The following is a 23438-nucleotide window of genomic DNA, read 5'->3' as shown; positions in this document are numbered from 1 at the left end:
AGGCTTGCTCTCCTCACCAGACCCCTGTCATAGACTAGAGCTGAAATGGTTTCTTCTAAACAATAGCTAATGCTTGTCTCTGACACCTGCTCTTTAGTAAGAGCAGCTCTGGAGAGTGATCTTTGTGTCCAGGTGGGAATAGCTGCCCTTAAGTGTAAGGGGGGGAGTAGCCAGCTAGATATAATGGAAGACCTGGCAAGGGAGTGATTTTCTTTGGCACCATCCCAGCCCCCTAAGGCTGTAGTTTTCTGGTGGATCGTTACGATGCCCGGGGGAAGATATACACATTGCAGCGTGCAGCAGAGCAGCGATCAGTTGCTTATCCAAGGATTAGCTTTTGCAGGCCTGGAGCAGCTCCACCAGCATTTCCAGCAATGCCTTCATCTGTCTGGACGCGGTGGCCAAGCTCCTTCTGTGATCCCCTGGAACCCTTTAGCTTCTCCAGAGGTGATCAGCTCACTGGCCCAGCTGGGCAGGAGGTCAGCTGTCCTTAACCTGTCCCCCGTGGGTGAAAGTTCCTCCAGCCAGAAACAAGAAGCCTGGTACTGCAGAGAGGGGAACTCATCATGGATCACGGGCGGCAGATGAGGGCTCACAAGGCTGGGCAATTTCTGGGGAGCTGGAAGCTGGGTTGTTCACATCTTAGTCATGTATAATTAGCGTTGAAGCTGCCTCTGGCCTAACAGTCCACAATACACAGTGGCCCTGGAGGGGGGACAGATGTGGTGGGAACTATCAGTAGCTCCTCAGATGACTGCTGCTTTCCCACGTGTGCTGAATCAGTCCTTTTGGGCCTGAAGCTGTAGTAACAGTGAAGGAGAGTAACGCTTGAGCAGTAGCTCTTTGGGGCTGAAATGCTATTTTTTGCTTGCGAGGAGAAGGCTGCTGTAGTGTTCCTTCTTCCGGAGAGCAGCCTTAAAAGTGGCTCTGAGTTCTCCTGTCCCAACATGCGAGGCCAGCCCTGCTGCTAGCCCAGCCCAGCCAGGTCTACCTCAGGTAGCCTGGCTCTTGCTGCAATTTCTTTATTAGAAGAGCTATCCTGTGCTTATAGGGTGCTGGCTTGCCTCTATGGGTCTGTTTTTATTTTTCGGGGTGCTTTTTCTGGTTGTAAATTTGCTGCCTGGTAGTCAGACTGTGGGCCAGGCGCTGGTTGGACTTTGCACGGAATCAGCCTTCAGTGGCAGGGAGAGAGAGAAGGAGGAAATAGGTGTCGTTAATCATCTGGAGGGGGTTCGGCCTCCAGAGGTGGAACTGAGATTGCTATATATATTATATCAGTCCTTTGGGAGCTGCAGGCCTCAAATTAAAGCTATCCTTAATCACTCCACAGGCCATTGGAGTCGGGGTTAGCACAGCAGCCTTCCATTTTCTAATGCTGGGCAGATGGAAGCTGCAGGCTTGTCATAAACTATAAACAAAACAAAACTTGGTTTCTCGAAGCACCCTTGCAGGCCTGGCAAAGGAGGCTGTCTGCAGCAGAGAGCATTTGCAAAGAGGAAGTACGGAGCAGAGTGTGTGCCTGCAAGCTGCGGGTTTGTTGGCTGCTGTCTGTGCTCAGCCCTGCGGAAGGGGAGGCTCGTCTTCTTTGAGACTGAAAGCGCTTGCAGAGGGGAGAGGTGAGTCAGGCTGTGCCCCTCGTGCCCCCAGCAGCCTGAGGCCATGGGCGCAGATGGCCAAGGATTGGGCTTTTCTCTGCCCCCTGGTTTCAGGCTGTTGCTGGTGCAGTAGTGCACAGCTTCTGGGCAGAGCTTTGTGGTCTTGCCGAGGTCCCTGCGCCATTTCCCATGCTAAAGGCAGGTTTTGTGCTGCTGGAGTGAGGCTTTCAAAGCATATGAGATGGTGTTTAAGCACTGCTTTTTTGCTCGCTGTACGGAAAACTTGGTGATCTTGAAACTCAGACAATTCTTCTCCGGCTTGCTCAAGCAGCAAGTCTTTGGGCACTGCTGAAAGGTGTAGCACCCTCCAGCAACGGAGAGGCCAGAATCTTCGGCCTCTTTTATTTTTTATCTTTTTCCTCAGGCTCAGGCCTTTGTTCTTACAGGCTTCAGGTGCATAAGAAACTGGGTCTTCTCTGGAAGCTGAAATTGTTGCTTTCTCGGCACCTAAAACAGGAATTTCTACTCCCAACCTGCATAGGAACAGTGCCTTTTTTTTTTCCTTCCTTCTACTGTTTGTTCTATTTAAGGACCCTCAGCCAGTTGCTGTGAACCATCCCAGATCCTCTCACATGGGTGCTTTTGCTCACTTCTTGTTCTGTGCGACCTGCTCCCCTTCCCCACGGCCTCTGTGAGCGGAGCATCGTGCAGCCTTGTCTTCTGCAGGCTGCACCGCCTGGGGAGGGAGCTGGAGGGTGCCAACAGTCAGCCTGCAGACTTTCTGCTGCTCCAAGCCGTGTCGGCACAGAACACTTCCATTCGTGAAGGCGATGCACGAAAGCCAGATCGTTCCCCCCCTCAACGAGCAAGGATGCATACCATTTAGATGACTTTTCCCTGATGCAGTGCCGCCCCGCAGCCGTTGCTAAAAGCCTCCTGAAGCAGAAACAAATGTAAGGATCAATTGCAGCCTAAAACTGCATCTAAGTTATTGCTTCAGCCACCATGTTAGAAGAGAGAGATTAAATTTTTCCGTGTGACAAATTGGATGCTAGCACTCCCCTCCAGCAACGGAGAGATAACAAGTCCTAATAAAACCACTTCTCAGCTTCGCAGGTACAGGTTTCTGCTGTTTCCCCTACAAAATGCCTTCCTTAGCTGATACCCTGCCCTGTCTGGGGCGTGGTGGTCTCTAAGCAGAGCCCCGCGTGCATGTTTTGTGATGTGGTAACACCGAGCTGTTCACAACCCCACGCTTCCCCATGTAACAGGCAGCTGTTAGTGTTTGTTGCTCCTCCTGGCTGGCTCCAAGCAATGAAAAGCTTCAGTATTTGGAAGATAAATGCATGTAGAACCGGGAGAGGCTGACAGCCATGGTCTGCACTGCTTCAGGGAAGCTGTCCCAGTGCAGTGCCCCTTCCAGCTGGGGCGAGGGTGGGTGGGTAGGAGTTGGGCCGTACCCGTGGGCTTATCCCTGTCCTGTCCCGGAGGATGAGGGGTCTTGTGGCTGGCTCCCCAGCAGCATCGGTCACCTGCTTTTGTTCTGTCCAAGCTCCCATTTTTGAGTTGAAAGGGATCTGTCTCTGTGGGGGGAGGATTTTTGTGGTGTGTTACTGCAGGGGAGGCAGCACGGAGCGTTCTGCTCGGTGCAGCCAGGACGCCCTGCAGAAAACGCTGTGGGGAATCGGGTCGAGGCAGGTCACCAGCGGTAGGAGTGGATCAGGTCTCATCCTTCTGTTTCGAGGACACCTTTTCCCTCCCGTATCTGCAAGGACGCCGAGCAGGGGCAGGCAGGGTGCTGCGCTTGGGCGAATCTCTGCAAAGGTAAGGGCTGGCGTAAAAGAAGGAGAGCTGCTGGGAAACTGGGACTCGGGGAAAACAGCTCCAGAAGCTTTGCTGTTAATACCAGTCCTCAACACCAAGCCCTCCGAAAGCAAAGCCAGGAATTTGTGAGGTAAGCACAAAATGCTGACAGCAGGAAACTCCTTCAGGTTGTTCTAGATACAGCTTTGCTGTCAAGGCTACTTTTCCCTAACAGATCGTGGGGGTTATAAAATCCTTTGGCAGGACTTCATAGGCAGGGCTTGGAGACCCAAGGGCATTTCTCAGTTGAAATATGACGGGATGTTCAGCAACATTAAAACGAAGCTTCTTCAAAACCCAGGCGAGGCAATAAAGCCTTTATACAGGGTGTGTGAGGCTTTTGGGCTCAGCAAAGCCTACTCCAGAAGCAAGAAGGGTGCTAGCAGGAGCTGGCCACTTACATAGCTACAGCAAACACCCCATCTCGTAGTTACACCCCATCTCATAATTAACTGAGGCAAAAATTGAGGAAAAAAATTTCCAGGTAACAGTTTGCAACTTAAGGCTGATTCCTGCTGGCTGGGCTGCTGCCTCCGCGTGCTGCCCGCCCGCTTCCTGCTCGCTCTCATCTATCACAGCAATTATGCACGTTACGTTTCTCCTCGCAGGTTTTCCCCTCCCCAGTGTTATTCCTCCGCATTAAACCTGTGGGGGAAAGTGAATTATTGGGGAAAGGAACCAGGCATAATCCAGGTTTAATGGGCGCGCAGAAAAAGCACGCCGGGCTGGGAGGGAGGCTCAGCCAGCGTCCTGCTCTGCAGGCAGACAGAAATTTATCTTGATGTGTGTATGTATCTGGCTTTGTGATCTGTGAGCTCTTAATAATTGGTTTGGTGACCTGCCAGCAGCGTGCTCTTTCTGCGGAGCTTTCCCCAGTCCCCGGTTAATGTAACAGGTCACAAATCCCATTTGCTTTTGGGTTCTGAGTAATCCTCTCGCTAATGTCGCCTCGTGCTTTTTGGGAAGCGTTGGAGGCAATTGGAGCCCCGTGCTCATCAGTAAATCTGCTTCTGTGTGCTCGTGAGGCCCTGCCCTGCCCTGCCTGGCTCTTCCAAGTGACCGGTGCGGCCCATTTGTGTCGGGCACCGCCGTGCGCCCCTGCGAAGCAGCGATCGCCTCCCGAGCCGCGGTTTGTGCTCAGCGCCGTGCGTCCTCGGGCAGCTACGTGGTGTCACCTCCCCGTGCTCTGGGCTGTTTGCCCTCTTTTTCCTGACAAATCAGCCCACCTGGGTTGATTCCCAAGCCCTCACCCCGCTGCGGAGTGAGGAGCATGGTGGGGACTCCCTGTGCGGGGCCCGATGCCCGGATGTCTCTGCCTCCAGTTTAAGAGCTAAATTCCACCGAGGATGGAGTCGGGTGTTGCTGCCTGTGAGATGGCTCGGTGCTGGGCACTAGATGGCAGGCAGCGACTGGGAAATCCCATCCATGGAGCTTCCCTTCCCCCTTAAAACCACCTCCTGTTCTCCAGAGTGGGAGCCTGAAGACTGGCGTAGGGACCGCCAGTTCCTAAACCACTGTGCATAGGTTTGGTGGCTTGTGCCTCGCAGGGTCCCGGGCACCAGCAGGGGGTCGTGTTTGTTCCACGGAGCCTTGACGAGTAACCGGAGGCTCAAAGGAGTCCCGAGAGCAGGGAAAAGAGGCAGGGAGCAGGCAGGCTGGGTTTGGTGACGGAGGATGCTTGGGGGTGTGGGAGGGTTGGGGGGCATGGGGGGGATGGACGGACCTGGATGGAGTAGAGAGAGGGGCAAAAAGTGGTGGTGGGTGTTGGATGCAGGCAGGTAGAAGTCAGCAGCTCCTCTGGCCATTTCCCATGGCTCGGTTGTGGAGGGGTTGCTTTAGAGAGGGCGTTGGACACGGCTTCACCTAGCTGAGCTTCTGGGGCTTTATCCCCAAGGGTGGGGATAGAAGTGGAGTTGTCTAGAAGAGAGGGTGCAGCTGTGCCCCTACCCAAAGTGCTGCAGCACGTGCTCCTGTGTAATACGGGGGAGCAGGACTGGCAGATTCCCTCCTCCATCCTCCCTCATCTCCTGTGGGTCTGAGCTGGAGGTGTCCCTGTGCCCCGCTGAGTGCTGTGCCCTCACCCCTGCAAAGCCCCCGTGGTGCTGGGCACCTGCGTGTCCCCTCCAGGCGCAGTGCCGCAGCCCCCATGCTGCGTGCTGGGCGCTGGAGGTCCCCTGTAAGTACCTTCCAACAAAAAGGGGATTATCTGTAGCTTGTTAGAGGCCTTGCAGGGAGGGAGAATAAGGCTCTTTGCTCTGAAATGTTCTCTTCCCTGGGATTACAAGATAATGCATATGAAACGACATTAGCTCAGCCAGGTTTATGGATTATTTGAAAATCAAATTCTTTTAATCTCATCCACCATCTGGCAGTGTGGCACGGCAGCCAGCTCGCTGCCGCTTCCACCCTGGCTGTGTCGGAGCAAGGGGACACCAGCGTCCCCGGTCACCACTGAGCAGCCTGGCGCCGGGGCCAGCCCTTGTCCTGATCCCTTTCTGACGGCGTGGAGGTGACAAGTCCCAGGAGCCACTTCCAAGGAACTGCGGGCTCTCCGGGGGTGCACAGGGGACGTGTGAGTGTGCAAGGGATACGTGCCGGATGCCGGTGTTCCTGCGTGCCGTGGGTATGGCTACCAGCTCCCTGGGGAGAGGGGACGAGGTCGGTGACACCCCTGTTTTCACCCAGGGGACAGCCAGCCCCTGCTGCTGTTTCTCAGACGCGAAGGCAGCCAGGCTGCAGCGCGGCTCAGCTCTCGTGTTTTCGTCGTGAGTTGCTTTGCCCTCTTTGCTGAGCCTCAACAGGACCATCCATCTTCTCCCGTCTCCTCCAGAACACTTGCGCACCTACTACCGAGGAACTTTATAATCTCAGTACCCATTTAACATGAATAAGAAGCCTTCTGGGACAATAGGTCACTGTTACACAATTTAGCTCGAGTAGAGAAAAGGCCTTTATAGCTATGAATATATGAATACTTAAAACATATATATATATATAACGTCGGTTAACATCAGGACACGGAAGCATAACATATATATAGCGCCGGGCTAACGGTTTGTTCCTTGGCTCCCTCCTCAGCAGGCTGTGGCTGCTCTGCCCGCCGGCTCCATCCCAGCTCCGGCTCCTCGGCGCTGGGGTCGCGGCTCCGCGGCGCTGTCGGCCCGGCGAGCGGCCGTGGTGGGCACGGGGAGCGTGCTGCAGCCGCCCCTCGGTGGGCATGGGGTGCGAGAGGCGAGGGTGCGACCCCCTCTGCCCGCAGGTAAGGGCTGGCAGCAGCGGTGTGCTGCTGCGATTTGTGCGCCCTGAGGACGGTGGCATTCAATAAAAAGGGAAAAGCAAACAATAATAATAAAAAAACCCACAGTTTTAAAGAAAAGAAAGCATCTTTTCTGCAGGTAACTAATTACACAATCAGAAATGATCACAACAAGCGTTGTCTGTATCATTAGGATTCCTTGTTTTTTTCGGTATGTTGTGGTTTTAATTAAACAAAGCCCTAGATTGTTTCTTTTTTTTTTACCCTCTTTGTAACAAATTCTTTTTTTTTTTTTTTATAAGTGCCAAAGAATAAATTAATTGTGTAATTAGCGACTATTACTTTGTCATTCCTGGGAGGATTATTTCCAGGCTGTGCGTGTGTAGTGGCTGGGGAATGGTGATGAGAAGTTGTCTGGCCCCAAGACTCCCTGGAAGCAGCTCTCTGTGCCGGGGGAGCCAACAAGAGGAGCGTGGAAAGACTCTGCCAGGCTGGCCGGGGGAGGCCACCAAGCCCTCATGGTGTTCCCTTGCTTATTTGCACTCCTGTGGGTAATTGTGATCATTTTTGATGCAGAAATGTCCTCCAGAAGGCATCCTCGGGCTCTCCGGAGAGGAGGCAGTGGCTTGTTCCGCGTATCCCTGCCGGTGCAGGTGATGGAGAAGCCCCGGGGTGGGATGTTCAGCCCGCACCATTACATCTGTCACTGTATGGGCCGGGAGTTGGCACGTCTCCCCTGTCCCCCCCCACCCGTAGGGCATGCAGCAGGTTCCAGACAGGGAGAAAAGGCATTTAGCATGCAGCGAGCGATGGGGCCTTAACAGATCTGCACTTATTATTTTTGGGGAAAAAAGAATCTGAATTATAGGCTTGTGAGGGATTAGCAAGCATGAGTGCCCGTTCCTGCGTGCACGGCTCCCTTGTAAATCCATTTTGCCGCTACCCCGATGGAGAGTTACGCCATTATATCAGTGATAGCAGCGTATCGCTCCCGATGAGGAGACCCAGCAGTTGTGCCAAGGAGAGCGGTCCTGCGGGGCTCTCCCTGTGGCCTCCTGCCCTGTTTGCAGCTCGGGGTTCAGCTGTGAAACCACCCTGATTTTCAGGCAGCACCGACCCCCAGTGGGACAGACACCCTGGGAGCCCTGCCCCCCTCCCGGAGGGTTTCGATCACCTCCTGAAGTGATCAAATTGAGGCTTGAAGTGTTCCAGCTGCCCTCTCCTGGGGAGTTTAAAGCAGCAGAAGGGAAACGGATGCTTGAGGATCCTCAGGTGGCCGTGCAGTGAGCTGCAGTGCTGGAGAGAGAGCTGGGGCTGCTCGGAGGAGCTCGGGTCGCTCCTGGATTTATCTGCAGGTGTCCTTCAGCTGTGCCTGAAACCGTGTGCTTCTGGTCCCAGCTAAAGCATGGAAAGGTCCTGGTGAAGGTGGTGTGTGTTGGCTCCGAGTACCGCGTGCCCTCACGGGTGTTCCAGCCCCCGGAGCCCTGGAGGTAGGCGAGCCGCCTGGACACGATTAAGAAATTAGCGCAGGCTTGGCAGCTCCGGGAGCCTGCAGTTCCTGACCCCGTGGGGCCGGCTGCACGCTCGGCGTGGGTAACCCAAGCAAAATGAAGCCTTCAGCAATGGGTTCCCCTAGAGGTGGGTTTTGTAAGCAGCGGGGAGCTGGGAGGGAGGAGCAGGGAGCTGCACGTTTACGCGATGTCAGGGGCTCTGTGTGCAAGGGGGAGTTTTTGTTTTCACTAAATGTATTTAAACCATTTCCCCCCTGTGACAGCAGGTCCCTGTGCTCCCTGACCTGGCTCCTTTCCCTGCTGTCAGTCAGCTGTCACTGTACAAATGTACAAGGCACACTGCCAGCCTTGTGCACAGCCAGCTCCATCCAAGGGGTCCCCTCAGTGCCCTTCTGTGCCTCTTCCTTTCTACTGGGGGCTGATTTCGGCCAGGAAATCTAGCTTCTCCCACCTCTGTGCTCCACCACCTTTTCTAAGGACCAGGTGCATCCTACCTCCGCACCGGGCTGCAGAGCATCCCTTCCTGCTGCCGGCTGCACCACCCCCATTTTGCCCCGTCTCCCCCCGCCTGCTCCCTCCCCGTCACCGGCCTCGTGCCCCAGCACCACCATGGCTCCACCGGGCGATCCAGCCCTGAATGCTTTGGGACCGTTTTTACCCCTTTATCGTGTCAGGCTCCCGGCGCTTCTAGTGCTTAGATCAGTTCTGAATGCGAGTTTCCAACCTCACTTAGAGCCCTTGGAAAATGGTGTCCTACTTTTCCCCCTTGGCGCGTGTAGCTCCGGTTAGGTTTTGTTGTTGTTGTTTGTTGTTATCCGTGCTTTACATTTCTTTTGGCCGTAATTCCTTCTGTGATGTAAGTGCTCTGACAAACCTGACCCTACGCTGCCAAGCAGTTCTGCATGAGTGAGCCAGGTAGGTCGGGCAATCTTCCTCTCTTCTTCCTTCCCCCAAAGTCAGAGATGACCCCGCGACCACCAACCTGCTGCTCGGATCCCAGCGCGTGCCGGAGACCCTACAAAAACAACCCCACGAGCACAGCCCAGTGCTGATGAGCACCGACGTGGCTCACGTGCGTGTTCCCGCTGATGGGTCCTTCCCGAGGGCGTCAGCGGCAGCGCTGCTGTGAGCTGCGAAGCAGGAGGATGGCTCACGGGGCGCGCCAACGCGAGCGGTGTCAGTGCCTCCACGGTCTGCCGGGTTTCCAACCTGCGTCAGCACAACCAGAGGTGAGGAAACGAGAGGGAAAACAACCTGGATCCGAGGGGAAGAGGGCAAGTGCTATGGGGAAAAAGGCCCTGCCCCGGCTCGTGGGCAGGATTCCCCCTGGGAACAGTGCGGGTACCCGGAGAAGTCCAGTTTGCCATGGGTGTTGGCCTGCTGTGTGAGAAACCCTCTGTAAGTCAAAGGCAGAAGCAGAGCAGGGTGCTCAACAGTCCTGAGGCTGGTGAGAGCAAGCTTCAGGTGCTGAGAGCTCAGCTGCAAGGATTAATGGCCCTTCTTAGCAGAAGGTGCTTGAAACCGACGTTTTCTGGAGAAAAGAGAGTGAGATCTTTGCAATAAACTAAGACGACATTTTATTTTTTATTTTTTTTAAAGGTGTTTCAGCCGATGCAAGCGGTTACACCTTCCTGGGTGTCTCTCCCTGCTCGAAACCTTTAAAAGAAGAAAAACTGGTGAGAAAAATAGCTGTTTGGATCAAGAGACAGCCAAGCTGGAGCATCGCCTGCAACTGGGGCATGACCACCCCTGTTCCCCGTGTGCCCTCCGAGCTTCCCACATCTGCTGGGATGAGAAATGTTAATACATTGAGCCCACCTCTACCAGCATCGTGCTGAGGGACCTCTGCTGAGCCTGGCCGGGCTGCCATCCATCCGTCCGGCAGGCACAGGAGCCAGCAGCCGCCGAGGTACCCACCTGCATCCTTCCAGCCTCCCCATCGCCGCCCTGACCGGGGGGGAGCAGCCTGGAAATCAGGCAGGACACGCGTCCCTGGGTGCTTTGAGATGACCCAAAAGCAAACCTGGTATCGCAACAGAGAGCTCTCCCAGCAGGCAGGCGAGTGTCGAACCGGAGCTGGGCTGTAACGATGTAAAAAAAAAAAAATTAAATAAAAATATTAAGGCTGGCTTTTGATGCTCCAGCTAGATCTTAAAAGGGTTTCACGTTTCCTAGAGCAGAAATACAAGAGAGTGCTCAGCATCTGTTTACTATGCAGAAGGGTCAGAAATGGCTCTTCTCCCTCCAGGGTCCCCGCAGCTTCTCTAGCAGAATTAAAAGACACACGCAGAGCTTCAGCAAAGGGTGAAGAAGGGAGGAGAGGGGAGGAAGAGAAGAGAAGAGCCTTCTGTTTCATCCCACCTGCTCTGTGATGGGGACTTGCCCCGGAGAGTCTCAGGAAAATCCTGTGTAAATGGAACATAAATGTTTTATGAATTCAGCCCTGGTGGAGTAAATTAAAGGGTCATTAATGGCCTCATTAAAGAGCTTTGCACTTTGTTCTGAATTATGAAAGCTATCATGCAATGTTAAAACTAAATGGAGTTTTGGTCGGGGTTTTTAAACTCTTTAACTAGTTCTCTCTCCCCCTCTGCCTCTCTCTATTCTTCTCTCCCCTTTATTTTTTCTTTGCGATGAGAGATGTCTTTCGAGGGAGCCGCCTGTAGTGCTACAAACTCCATTTCAATTATAAATCTTCTTATGCTCCGCTAATTGCCCGGGATTTTTCTCGAGAGCTGCCTGAGGTTAACGCTGATGAAGAAAGAGCCCTTTTGTCTTTCCTGGAGCTGGGGCCTCCCTCCTGCCTCTGGCGAGGCGTCAAGCTGGGAATTACCTCCAGTGGCACCCAAAGGGGACATGGTGGGGGACAAGAGTTTTGCTGTGGCTTTCCCTTGGCTTGCAGCGGGCTGGGGAGAAGCCTTGGGGCTTCCCCTGGGGCTGGGAGCTAGCAGCCACCCCAGGGCGGTGCCGGAGCCCATCTTCTCCATCCTGCTCCTCTCCATCTAACAGCGCTCACCCCTGGCACCCAGCAGAGACACATTTTATGTAATTTTAGGCGTTGCTGTGGATGGGTGCTAGCGGGCAGGGAGTTTTGGATGGGGCAGAGACACAGTGCCCTGGTCAGCCCAGCCAAGGGGACTGGGCGATGGGGGCAGCTCCTGCCATTACACCAGGGTAAGGGAAGAGCACGTAGGGGCAGCCACGCCAGGCTGGTGAAATCCCCGTTCCAGAGCTGCCATCAGCAGCTGGTCGTGGTGGGCGCACAGCGCCACGGCGCAGCACCACGGCACAGCCAGCCCTCCCCTCCCCAGGCTCCCACTAAGGCTCATTTCTTTGACTTATCGACTTACCTCGCCCTCTGCGAATTCTTCACGCAGCTACACAACAAATTAAACCCCTTATTAACTAATTAAGCTATTTATCCAACCAGGCAGCAAAGAGAGAAGAGGTTGTTATTATTTCTATTTTTACAGACCTGCCGGAGGCGCACGTGCCTGAGACACGCGTGGCGGACGGGTCCAGCTGAGAGACCCCGCTGCTGCCCAGTGCCTTTACCAACAAAACCCTTTGGAGAGAAAATGTGCTGGTTTTTTCTGCTTAGTTTTCACACCTGGGAGCTATTTTAGCGTCTTGAAGGGCATTGTTGCCTTTCGGGGCTCCAGCTGTGGGTTCGCTGCATTGAAGTTTGTGGGATGCTCTTGAGGAGCATCCCTGGTGGCTCTGGCATCCTTGCAGCCACCGTGTCCCCAAAAGTGTCATCTGTCCCACGCAGGGGCCCCTCCACAGCCCGGTGTCACCGTCCCCAGGGTGTAAGGGGCGGATGGAGATCAGGGAAGCGGTGATGCAGAGTGGGACCCCGGGAAGTTTTGGGGTGAGCACTGCGGTGGGAGCGCCTGCAGAGTGTGCTGTGGCTTCAGGGATGCCGCGAGGACCTGCAGCCCCCGCCGAGAGCCGGGCATGGGAGGGTTTTAGGGGTTTGCCGTGAAAAGTCCCCGCTGGTGGCACGGCTGAGGGGTGCTGGGGAGCCGGAGCCGGTGCTGGGCTGCACGGGTGGAGGGCACGAGGGTGGAGGGGGCTTGAAGTCTCCTCGGCAGGGGGGGGGCTGCAGGGGCGGCCAAAGAGCCCCAGGACCGCTTTGCTGTGCTCTTCGCAGGGAGGTGACCGATACGGGTGGGGAGCAGGGTTTAGGAAATGATTTCATTGCAGGTTCGGTTTCCTCTGCGCCGAGACGTTGCAGGGCTCGGGGAAAGAGGAGCCAGGATGCCACCAAAAAAATCCCCCAGCCAGCTGTGGCTGGGGCTGGCTGGTGAAGGGAAGGAGCTGGAGAAGCCTTCGGCCGTGCAGAGCCCCACCGGGAACACGCGGGGCAGGGCACGGCGAACCCCACCTCGCACGCACCTGAAAAAGAAACCTTTCCCCTCTGGTACATTACCACACGCTTATTCCTATAACAGCTAACTGAGTCAGCAGGAGAAAACCGAATTCAATTTATATCTCAATCCAAGCAAATAGGAAAAGGCTGCCAAATCTGGCAATAAAACCCCACAGTGATCTCAGCCGTCTCCCTCCTATACGTTAAAAGGGAGCCGAGCAGCGTTCAGCCAAGGCAGCTGTGAGGGGGGATCTGAGCATCCCGGGGACAGCCCCGAGCTGTGCCCACGTGCAGTGAGCAAAGCTTGGTGAGTAAATCGTGCCAGCTGTGATGGGCACTGCCAGACGGGGGCATGGAGGTGGCCTCGGAGCCGCCCTGGGGACAGCCGGGGGGCAGGCAGGGGGTGGCACTCCTGGCTCCACTCTGGTATCGTCCAGGCAGTACCTGGAGGAAAAAAGTGGGGTCCTCCAGCATCGGGATGCTCCTCCTGTGCATCCGTGTGATTCCCGGAGCTGTCCCACTCCGGCTGGGGCTCCCTGGCTGCTCCCACCATGCCGGTGGTGTCCCCAAACTGAACCCGGTGCCCATCTGGACCCGGGTGGTGCTGAGCCCCTGCTGGGTCCCCGGTGGCAGCAGCCGGGCGAGAGGGATTAAGCGGAGTCGGGACAGGCGGCGTGTGTAGCTGTTTTCCTAGAAGAAGGCGTTTAGCAAGCTCAGCTGAGCTATAAATACCCCGTAACCTCCAATACGTGCTGGGGAGCGGGGCGGGGGTGCTTTTCTCCGTGTAAGCAAACGCGGAGCAAATAGTGCCGGGGAGAACAAAAGCTACCCAAGGACTGGAGGCGAGCACCGCGGCTCACTTCGGCTCCAAGACATTGCAGCATTTCTCGGGCAGCCTGCGACCACAGCCAGATGCTGCGGGAGCCTGTCTGGAACCCAGGCTTCGGACTTGTTGTTCCCAGATGCTGGGGGCTGAGGCTTTGCAGTTGATCCTCCTTGTTTTTTAAAGGCTTAACAAAGCAAGTTAAGCAAGCTGAGAACGAAACGAAATAGTTCGAGTTAAGCTGGAATGAAGTTTTTGTTTGTTTCCATTAGTTTCCACTTCGCAGAGCTTCGCACGGGGCTGGGGGTTGGATCCCACCAAGGTGGCTGATGGCAGCCGTGCCGGGAGCAGGGGGGACACAGCTCCCTCTCCTTTAGATGTGTGCTTTGCTCAGGAAAAGCCAAAAACCATTCCCCATGCTCTTTTTATTTTTTTTTTTATTATTATTATTTTTTTTTGCCATACAAACCCCAGAACAGCAAAAGGGAGGGGAAAGAAACATTGTTCCCCGGCTGCGTTAGGAACAGTTTGGTCTCTTTAAAGCCTGCTTTCACCTGCTACTAATTTTCCTCTGGTTGCGAGGGCCCGGGATTGTTTGCTTGTTTGTTTGGCCGAGCGAAGAGGGAAGAAGAGCTGCTGGATGTCGCTCATTGCGGGGAAATGACGGCGAGCTGGCGGGGGCACGCCGGGTGACAAGGGCTGGTGGGGATGGGGAGGGAGCTGCAGCAAGGAGACCCTGCCTGGGCTTTTATTGCTGGCCGGGGGGGCTGGAGGGGCAGCAAGGGAGGGGGTGAGCTATGGGGGTCCAATGGGGCAGTGGGTGTCCCCAGAGCCCCTGGATTTGTGCTGGAGGTGAGCTCTGAAACCAGTTCCTGGGCTGGCCCTTCCTGGTGGCTCAGGGCTGGGGTGTCTGTCTGGCCAAGGGCTGCAGGACGGACAGACACCCGAGTGTGAGGTTTGCAGTCCCGGGGCAGCAGCAAGATGCCGAAATGCTGCTCCCATCCCATCACCGGGCCGCAGGGGCTGGGGCTGCCGATTTATGGGGCTGTGATGGGGAAACGGGAAAGCGCAGGTGCACGGGGAAATCCCCTCGAGCGCTGGGGCTGGGAACGCGCGACACCAAATCTCCATCCTCTGAGCCCGGTTGTGCCCCTCCATCGCCCTCCTTCCTGCCCCCGCACCCCTTTGGGCCCTGCCGAAGTGTGCTGGGGCTGCAGGGTGCCGGGGCTGCATGTCCCCAGTCCCACTGCTGGGGATGGAGGTGGCTGCGGGGCCGTGCCCAAGTTGCTGCGGAATGTCTCCATGCCTCTCCTGCTGGCCCTGCGAGCGCAGCGCACGAGAGCTGTCTCGCATTATTGTGACAAGTAATTAGGGTGATGTGAGCTGCTAGAAAAAATGACTTTATTAAGCAAAAGTGGCCTGTAAACATCCCTGAACACGCAAGGCTGTTTAAACAGCTCCAGATTGGAAGGTGGCTGCTCTCCTGCTCCTGCGCCGTGCCCCGGTGGGGATGTGGCACCGCGGTGGCACAGGGCACAGGGCTGGCACAGCCCTGCTCAAGTCTGCTCCTGGATGAGTGTTAATAAATCCACAGCGCCAGGGCTGCCTTAGCACTGCCTCTAATTGGAGCCATAAAGTTAAACTCGGCCACTTAGGGTTCTGTTGGGAGCCGGGGCTTCCATTTGCAGGCTCCCCCGCGCAGAGGAAGGGCGCTGTGCTGGCTAATAGGTGTTAAATCGGAGCATCACTTTTTAATAAGCCTCTTAATGGCATGACGCGGCTCCTTGGCAGCTTTGGGATGCCTCCATTATGAAACCCGTGTGCCAGGGGGAGAGAGGGAAGGTGGAAGCGGTGCCAGGGCTGCCATCTCCATGGGTTGGAGGTGCAGGGGCGATGAGCAGAGCCCAGGAGCACACCCGGCTCCTCCATTTTCTTCTTTGGGACCATCCTCTTCATCGTCAGGACCATCCTCTTCGCCGTGGTGCTGCTGAGGTGTCACGCCTAGGGTGAAGGTCCTCGCTGCCCCTCGTCCTGTGTGCATCACCACCACCAGTGTGGTGCTGTCAGAGCAGTTCCAGATTTCACCCCGCTCCTGCTGTGACTTGAAATGGTGCCCAGCCGAGGGGGGCAGCTTCATCACCCCCTGGGGTGGCCTCTAAAAGTGCTGTCTGATGGCATCCAGTGCCGTATTCCTCCTTCACTGCGAAAGCTGCATAATTAATGGATAATAATCCAAAAAAATCCAAGCCTGTCCTTCCCCTGATTCTAAAGGGGCTCCTCTCCCCCTGCTGCCCCGCGTGGCTGCTGACCCCGAGGGGACAGCACGGACGGGACCACGAGCTTCCCTGCAGAAACCAGCTAACTGGAACCAGGAGGGAAGCCTCCGGGCTGCTTCCACGTGGGTAATGCTTACAGAAAGGGCTGGGCTCCCAAGAAACAGGCACTATTTTTATCTAATCCCTCTGCTTTAATAACAGGGAGTTGGAGGGGGCTCGTTATTAGTAATTCAGAGGAGGGCGGATAAGAGTCCCCGATGATTTCTGCAGTAACGTGCTGCCCTGCTGCCGCTCCTGCCTTGGCTTCTCCCACCAGGAGGGGTGGGAGGACGGTGCTGGACGCATCCTGACGGTGCTGTGCTCAGCCAGAGCATGGGATGTGCTTCACAGGTGCCCTCTGGGCACACCGAGGTTTAGCTACAAATAACCACTAGTAGGAAGCACTTGTTTGAAGTCAGGTCCCTACAGTGTTGGGGATGGTATGAGGTGGGATGGGATGGGATGGGATGAGATGGGTTGGGATGGGATGGGATGGGATAGCGTGGGGTGGGTTGGGGTGGGGTGGGATGGATGTGATGGGATGGATGTGATGGGATGGGATGAGATGGGTTGGGTTAGGTTGGGATGGGATGGGTTAGGTTGGGATGGATGGGATGGGATGGGTTGGGATAGGATGGGATGGGATGGGTTAGGTTGGGATGGATGGGATGGGATAGGGTGGGGTGGGGTGGGATGGATGTGATGGGATGGATGTGATGGGATGGAATGAGATGGGATCAGATGGGACAGGACTTTCTGTATTCAGTGCTGATGGGTGGGGGGGATTTGTCACTTCCAGACCAGGCAAATTTGAGGCCAAAGCTGTGGAAGGGAATGGATGCAATTTTTGTCAGTTCCATCCGCGCCGGCGAATGCAGATCATGAATTACACACCCGCCAGATGACAGGCTGACATTTTAGCTCCAAACATTCTCCTATAATTAGAGAATCTAATGCAATACAGGGAATGGCTCCATTTTACACACACATTATCGTAATGCCTTTAAATAAGATAATTGATTATGCCTCTGCATAAGAAAGTAAAATATTCGGTGTAATTAAAACCGACATTCAGATTTTGGCATGCTGACAGGTGAGGCCATGTGTCATTTTATAAATCCTTAAAGTGATATTCACACCCACATTTGAGTTCTTGAAGTTTGGGGAGAAGAAGAAAAGAAACCCTCGCTGCCGAGTTGTTTTTTCATCCTGAGTTCAAATGTGTTTGGAAGAGGGATTTCTTTCTTTTTCTTTTTATTTTTTTTTCTTCTTTCCTTCTGCTCTCATTTGTCTTCATTTCAGCCTCATGTCGCCAGCTGACACAAACCTGTGGTCACACTGCTGGGAGCAGGGGTGTCGGTAGATGGTGCCCGAGCAGGGGACCTGGCCAGGTACCTGCTTGCAGCAGACCCCTGCGAGCAGTCCCTGCACAGCGCCGCTGAGCTGCAGGCAGCGTCTGCTCCGTCTTCGGTGCCAAAACCACCGCCTGGTGCTGAGGGGCTCAGCCTGGAGCGGAGAACAGCCTGTAGGAGCTCACCAAGTGCTTCGTGGCTGCCAGGAGCCCTGAGGCCCTTCTGGGTGAGCCTGCCCTGATGTGATGGATGGAGGCGGCCCAGGACGGGGCGTTCCTGGGGGTCCAATTTTTGTGTCTGGAGGTGCCAAAAAATGCTCAGGACCCTCTAAGAAACCTCCTGCCTGGGGCTCCAGCAGCTGCTGCTGGTTTATGACACCGATCCCCACCGCTGCTGGCTCGCGCCTCCTGTGGTCACTGGGCCGGTGATGGGGTGTGAGGCCTGGGGGCTTTTCAGGGGATTCTTTAGGTCTTGAGAAATTCTCTAAGTCAGCGCAGAAGCTAACCTGCTGCTTCAATATTTGCCGACTGCTGCACCTGGGAACTTTGCAAACAGAGGCTTGGACACTTTCAGCATACCTAAACTGTCCCAGGGCGTGCTTCTGGTGAGAGCTGGGCAAAGAACGGCTGCGCCCTGTGCCCTGCATCCATCCCTGTCCCATCTGAGGGTGACGCTGCCGATAAAAAGGAGCACCAAGGCTGTGAGCACTGAGCCTGCCTCCTGTCAGCGACGTGGGCTTGGTGCATCCCGCTGTGAGGTCGCACCAGGCAGCACCCCGCTTCCTTCCAAACGGGCAGACCTGCTAACGGCTCGTCCTCTGCAGCCAGGCTCACCTGCCGGTGACCTTCCCACCTCCAAGCCCGAGGACATGCTGGGCAGATGGGACATCTCTGACCCTGTGTAGGCTCTGTGCAGGCACCGTGTGGCTGCTAGCACACCAGCTTTGCAGAAGGAAAGGTGCAGGAGGGTCTCGTGGTCCCTTGCTCCCTAACATTGCCACCCAGACTCTCAGTGACAGCCTTTCCTATCGTACCCACCGCCCCAGCTGCCTGTCCATCCCCTTCCATAACCTTATCCCCACCCCTACCTCATTGCCATCCCATCCCTAACCCCATCCCCATCCCAACCCCATCCCCTTCCAGCCCCCCCAGGGCCCCAAAATCCAGGCTGACCATCTGGGCAGGGCTCAGGCGAAGGCAGGAGGAGGAGGAGGAGGAGGAGGGGGCGAGGAGCGGCGGGCAGCTCTGTCTGCTCTGCTCGCATTAGCAGACGGCTCTGGCTTTCTCCCCCTCTCTCTAGGCCATTACCGCGGGCTCGCGGGGCTGCGGTTGGCAGCGCGGGGCGCCGGAGCCCGCTGGGACGCCGGCCCTGCAGCCTTCCTCCGCTCTTAAGTGGGCTTGTAAAGAAAACCACCCCCCTGTGCCTGGAAAACAGAGCCGTGTTAAAGCCGGCTTGTTTAAACGCACCGCCCGGCCTCCCTCCTGCAGCCTCCCGGCCTCCCCTCGGTGGGGTGACAAGGACGAGGGCCAAGGGTCTCGCTCCTGGATGTCCCGGGAGCAGGGGGGGGGTTGCTGTACCTGGGGCTTTGCTGTACCTGGTAGCCTGCTTGCTGGTACCCATCCTGCTGCCAAAACCTGAGATGTTCTTGGCTGTGGTCACCCCAGGGAGCAAGGGCGGCCCTGGCTGCAGGCCTGCAGCCCCTGGGAGCCACCCCCAAGGTCTCCGCGAGAGCGCCCGTGCACAGATAAATGGCACACAGGCACCTGAGGCTGGATGGGCCGCTGCAGGTGAGAGAAAACCTCAGTGCAACGTGGTTTTCCTTGGCTGGGTTAAGAATTTGTGTGGATTTGGATTTCTGGGGCTGCCTCCTGCACCCCTCAGCACCCCGCATCCATCAGCATCCCGCATCCCTCGGCACCCTGCGTCCCCCAGGTCCCCAAGGCACTGCCCTGTGCGGGGACTGGAGGAAGGCTGGCGGGACAGCTGGGGCAGAGAAAGCTCCCTAAGGTGTCTGTCCCAGGACACTTCCTTTTCCTGAGGGTCTGACACCCCCAGGTGATGGAGCAGCCCACAAAAGGGACACCGTGCAGAGCTGGGCCACCCCACTGTCTCCTATTTACCCTCAGCCATTCTCCCTGACCTCCCACTCCCCCTTTCTCACCTGATTCCAATAAAACCACCCAGCAGAGTGCTCTTCCCAGTGTTCCCAATGCTCCCAGCTCCTCCAGGTTCACCCCACTCACGACGAACACCCCGTGAACCACATCCCCCTTCCAAGTGCCACCTGGACGTCCCCAGCCCCGGCTGCGCCCTGCTGCTGGCACGCAGCCCCCGGGCCGTCCCCCCCCACCTCCCTGAGCCCCCAAGCAGGTTCCCCAGCCTGTCTCACGCTCTGGCACCAGCTCTCCCCCCCTTCCTCCGCCCGCGCCCGCTCCTCACCCTCGCACACCCCCGCGGGATGATGCACAACACGCCGCGGAGGAGCGTGCGCGAGCGGCATTAGTCACCGCTCCCGTGGGAGGAAGGCTGCGAGCAGAGGAGGAGGAGGAGCGCAGCCACAACGCGGAGCGAGGCCACGGCCACCGGTGGTCCCACTCCTGGCGGTCGGGACCCGGGGTGGGGGGGTCTGAAATGATGGCAGTGGGCTCAGGGAGGCTGCTGGGGCTGCGGAGGCGGGGGCACCGCTGGCCCGGTGCCACGCTGGGGGGCCGCGGGGAGGGAAGGTGCTGATGTGGGGGCACGTGGATGGGGTTGGGTGGGGAGAGAAGCTGAGGCGCCGGAGGGTTTGGTCTGCCGTGGAGCTGCGGTGCTCCTGGGCAGCCTTTTTGGGGAGGTGGAGCCAGGTGCAGGGGGATAAAGCTGGAGGTGAGCTGGGCAGGGGACAGCGAAGCACCCTGGGCGGTTTGGCTGAACAGTAGCAGGGTTGTGGGCGAGGAAGCAGGACAGGAGTGGAAAAAGGCGGTCACCGGGTGGGTGAGAGCTGCTCGGGGGGCTCCGAGCAAAGGGACGCCCCCTTCCCAGCAGTTTCCAAGAGGTGGCAAGGAGAAGACAGCCTGGCCAGCCACCCTGCGCCCTGCGGAGCCCCGCGGGACATTTCTGCTTTTCCTCGCTGTCCTGGCACCCTGCAGCCAGTTCGTGGGCTCACACCCCCTTGCCTGCTCCACGCTCTTCTGGGGGCTGAGGAAAGGTCTCCCCGGAGCTGTCCCCTGGGGAAATCCCCCCCCCCAAAGCCTCTCCCTGCCCAGCCCGGGGCTGCTGTGCGTTCCTTGGCCGAGAGGCGCGGGGCTCGGCTCTGAGACGAGCTCTGCTCACCAGCCACCTTCCAATCTGCAGCTCCCAGTCCCGCGGAGTGTGTGGGCAGCAGAGAGAGGAGGGAGCACCGCAGGAGCCTGCTTGCGCTCTCTCCTTCCTTACAGCCAGCCCAGCCCGGCTGCCTCTGAGCGGCAGAGCAGGGAGCGGGTGGAAGCACAAACCTCTCTGCCTCTCCTCCCCTCTCTGCCACCCGTACTTGTCCCTGCCACCCCCCTCCTGACCCACGGGTTTTGCTGTGCACCAACAGCCCCCAGGTGCAGCTGGAGCCAGGAGCATGGACGGCAGGAGCACACCGTGCACAGGGCCAGTGCCGGACCCTGTGAGCATCCCTCCGCCCCGAGCTGCTGCTTCTCAGCTGCCCTCGTGCCACACACCTGGGTCTGCTCCGTGTGTCCCCATCCATGTGTCCCCATCCGTGCGTCACACACATCCCCGTGGCTGCACCTGAGCCTGTTCCAGCCTTGCCCGGTACGCACAAGGCACTGTGCACACCACTCCATACCTGTATATTTTACTTTTTTACCGTATCCCAACCCTCTCCTGTGTTTACAGCTCTCTTTCATCCCACACATCATCAGGCTGCTGTGACAGTGCTTTCCCCACAGACCACGAAGGGATTAAAAAGATCATCCGGGCTGGGGGAAAACGACGCTTTGGAGCATTAACCGGTGCACCCAGCTCCAGCTCTGCCCTTCTCCTGACGGGGGCTGAGTTGCCAGCCTTGGGCTGGTGTCCTCAATCCCACCCGTGCTCCCTGCTCCTCGGACTTGCCAGCAGAAGACAAGCATATGAATTCCAGTAGGGGCTGCCGATTTATCTGCGGGCACCGGCACACCGGTGCACTGACGGACAACTAATGAATCACAACATCCCTTGTGCACCAACTTCTTTGAAATGCAAAGCACTCCCTTGGTATTTCGGCGTTTTCCACCCGGCCCAAAGTAAAGTCGGATAGGTAGAGAAGAGACGGGTGGGAAGCTGCGCAAGGTAAGGTTTCCACCCCGTGTCTGGCACGGTGATTGCATCAGCATTAATTACAGCGGAACCTGCTGCCCTTTGAAGCAGCTCGGCACACGCCGTGTCCTCAGCCTTCCTGCCTCGGGCTGGCTCTGGCTCTGAAACAGTCTCCTGCATGCATTCAAAACAGTTTGTAATTAACAATCACATTGTTTTCCTTTGAATGTCAACAGAGAGAGAGGAAACAGAGAGATGGAGAACCGGGACGCCGATACGACTGGGGATTATTTTGCTTTCGCGAAATGATTTTTTCCCATTTCGCAGCAAATTCGGTGCTGATGAAAGGCTGGGGATAGCGGGCTGGCAGCCCGGGAGGCTTCGCTCACCCGTGTGGCACGAAGCCTCCGGAGCAGGCAGACATCTGGAAAAGTGCTCTCCCGTACCTGTGGGGAAGCAGGAAATTTGGTCTCGGCTGCCCCGCTCTCTTCGCCCCATGTTCTCGGTGCTCACACAGAAAATATTCCTGGCACCGTTGTTGCGTTCACAGAACAGGACCTGATGGAAAAACCTGCAGAAAAAGGACGAGGAAAACCAGGGCTTTCTGGGCTCTGCCACAGGTTCTTGAGCTACCCAGCGCGTTGGAGCAGAGGGGGCTTCATTCGGAGCCTTGGCTCTGCAGACAAGAAGCAGATTACAAACTTCTTCAGTCCTGGTGCAGAGCTCGGATGGGAGGATTGCTCCCTCCATCTGTTCTTCTCATAGACAATCTGCCTTCGAAAGCCATCGCCGCATAAATCTGGAGAAAGCGTAAATGCAGGAGCACCTGAATATTGTTTAACAGATGGGGACACACGTTTTTCAGGCGGAGATTTCCCTTCCATTGCCCCACTTATTTTAGAGGTGTTTTTCAGGACCATCCCGTGACTGCCTGGCAATGAGCTGGCATCCCAGCCTCCGGTCTGTGGCCACTCGAGTTAATTTTCAGCAGCAAACTTTGCTGCGTGAACACTCTCGTGACATTTCTGAAAGTCGCTTTCGTCTCTTTGGGTGCCTCCTTCCCTTCCAACTAAATTCACATTTCTCATCAAAGCGTTTCTGGAGGATCGTTGGCTGGGAGCAAAGCCACACTCCACCCTGGGAACAAAGCGGCTCATATCCGTGCCCCTCTCTTGAAACTCATTCTGAAACCCTCAAACAAACACAATTAAATACAAAGCCAAGTTTTGCACCCTCTGAATGCCTCTGCACACGTGAACTTCCCTCCCTCCCTCGGCAGGCAGCCCGGGAGCTGCCCTCCTGGTGCCAGCGCTCTCTTCTTGCACCTTTCATCGCCGGCGATCCAGCACCTTTCATACAGCGCCGTTCAGCTTCGCCAACCCAAGGGCCACGACAAACTTCCAACCAGAAACACCGCCGCGGACTGCTGAATGGCAGGAAGGAAATTGCTTTGCTTGCAACCTTTTCACAGCTCCGCGCGAGCAGGCTGGGACCCCCAGGGCTCGAGGACTGCGGGGAGCTGCTCACGGAGCTGGCTTCCCCTACCAGCCCTGGTGGGAGCAGGTCAGCATTTTCAGGCAGCAGCAATTCATGCGGATATGGGAGGGAACAAGCCACTGCTGGAATTGCAGCGGGTGTTTGGGTATTCTTGATGGACGGGGTGCTGTTCCCTCCTGGTGAGCCGGAGGATGCCAGCCCGCCTCCTCCACCTCCCATCGAGCACGGGGGCACAGTGATCCCGTGGCGCTGACCCCTGATGCTCGGAGCTCAGGAGCCTTGTCTCCAAATTCAAACAACGTCATTAAATCCTGTTTTCTTTTCCCTTGCCTTCTGGCTCTGGAACTAGTAGGTTGTACTCAAATACCACTCACAGCTTTTATTTGTTTCCCCCCCAGCCACAAGAACTAGAACTTTTCATTTATTTATTTATTTATTTCTCGGTGTAAACTGGAAGCTGAGTCTTGCTGAATCACCTGTCTCGGGGAACTGCAGATTTAAGGAAAATACCGAGTATTGGGAATTTGTAGTGTACACGTGAGACTTGGCAGCGCCGCCAGGGAATGAAACCAAAAGGTGACGAAATGT

The 23438-nt window shown here is 56.4% G+C and overlaps 1 protein-coding gene across 1 annotated transcript; it reads left to right on the top strand.

Annotated features, from left to right (window-relative positions):
- Positions 1-17098: 17098 nt before the first annotated feature.
- LOC310904770 (uncharacterized protein) lies at positions 17099-23126 on the top strand (the record flags this gene model as incomplete). Its single annotated transcript, XM_083849943.1, has 3 exons — positions 17099-17126; positions 19861-20867; positions 20952-23126. 3 exons carry the CDS (start codon positions 17099-17101, stop codon positions 20985-20987), a joined length of 1071 nt encoding a protein of 356 aa, XP_083706069.1. The 3' UTR covers positions 20988-23126.
- Positions 23127-23438: the final 312 nt, after the last annotated feature.

This window comes from Anser anser (assembly GCF_964211835.1).
Source record: "Anser anser genome assembly, chromosome: 10".
Classification (NCBI taxonomy): domain Eukaryota; kingdom Metazoa; phylum Chordata; class Aves; order Anseriformes; family Anatidae; genus Anser; species Anser anser.
Note: the sequence above shows the minus strand (reverse complement) of the source record. Positions and strands in the feature narration are given on the sequence as shown.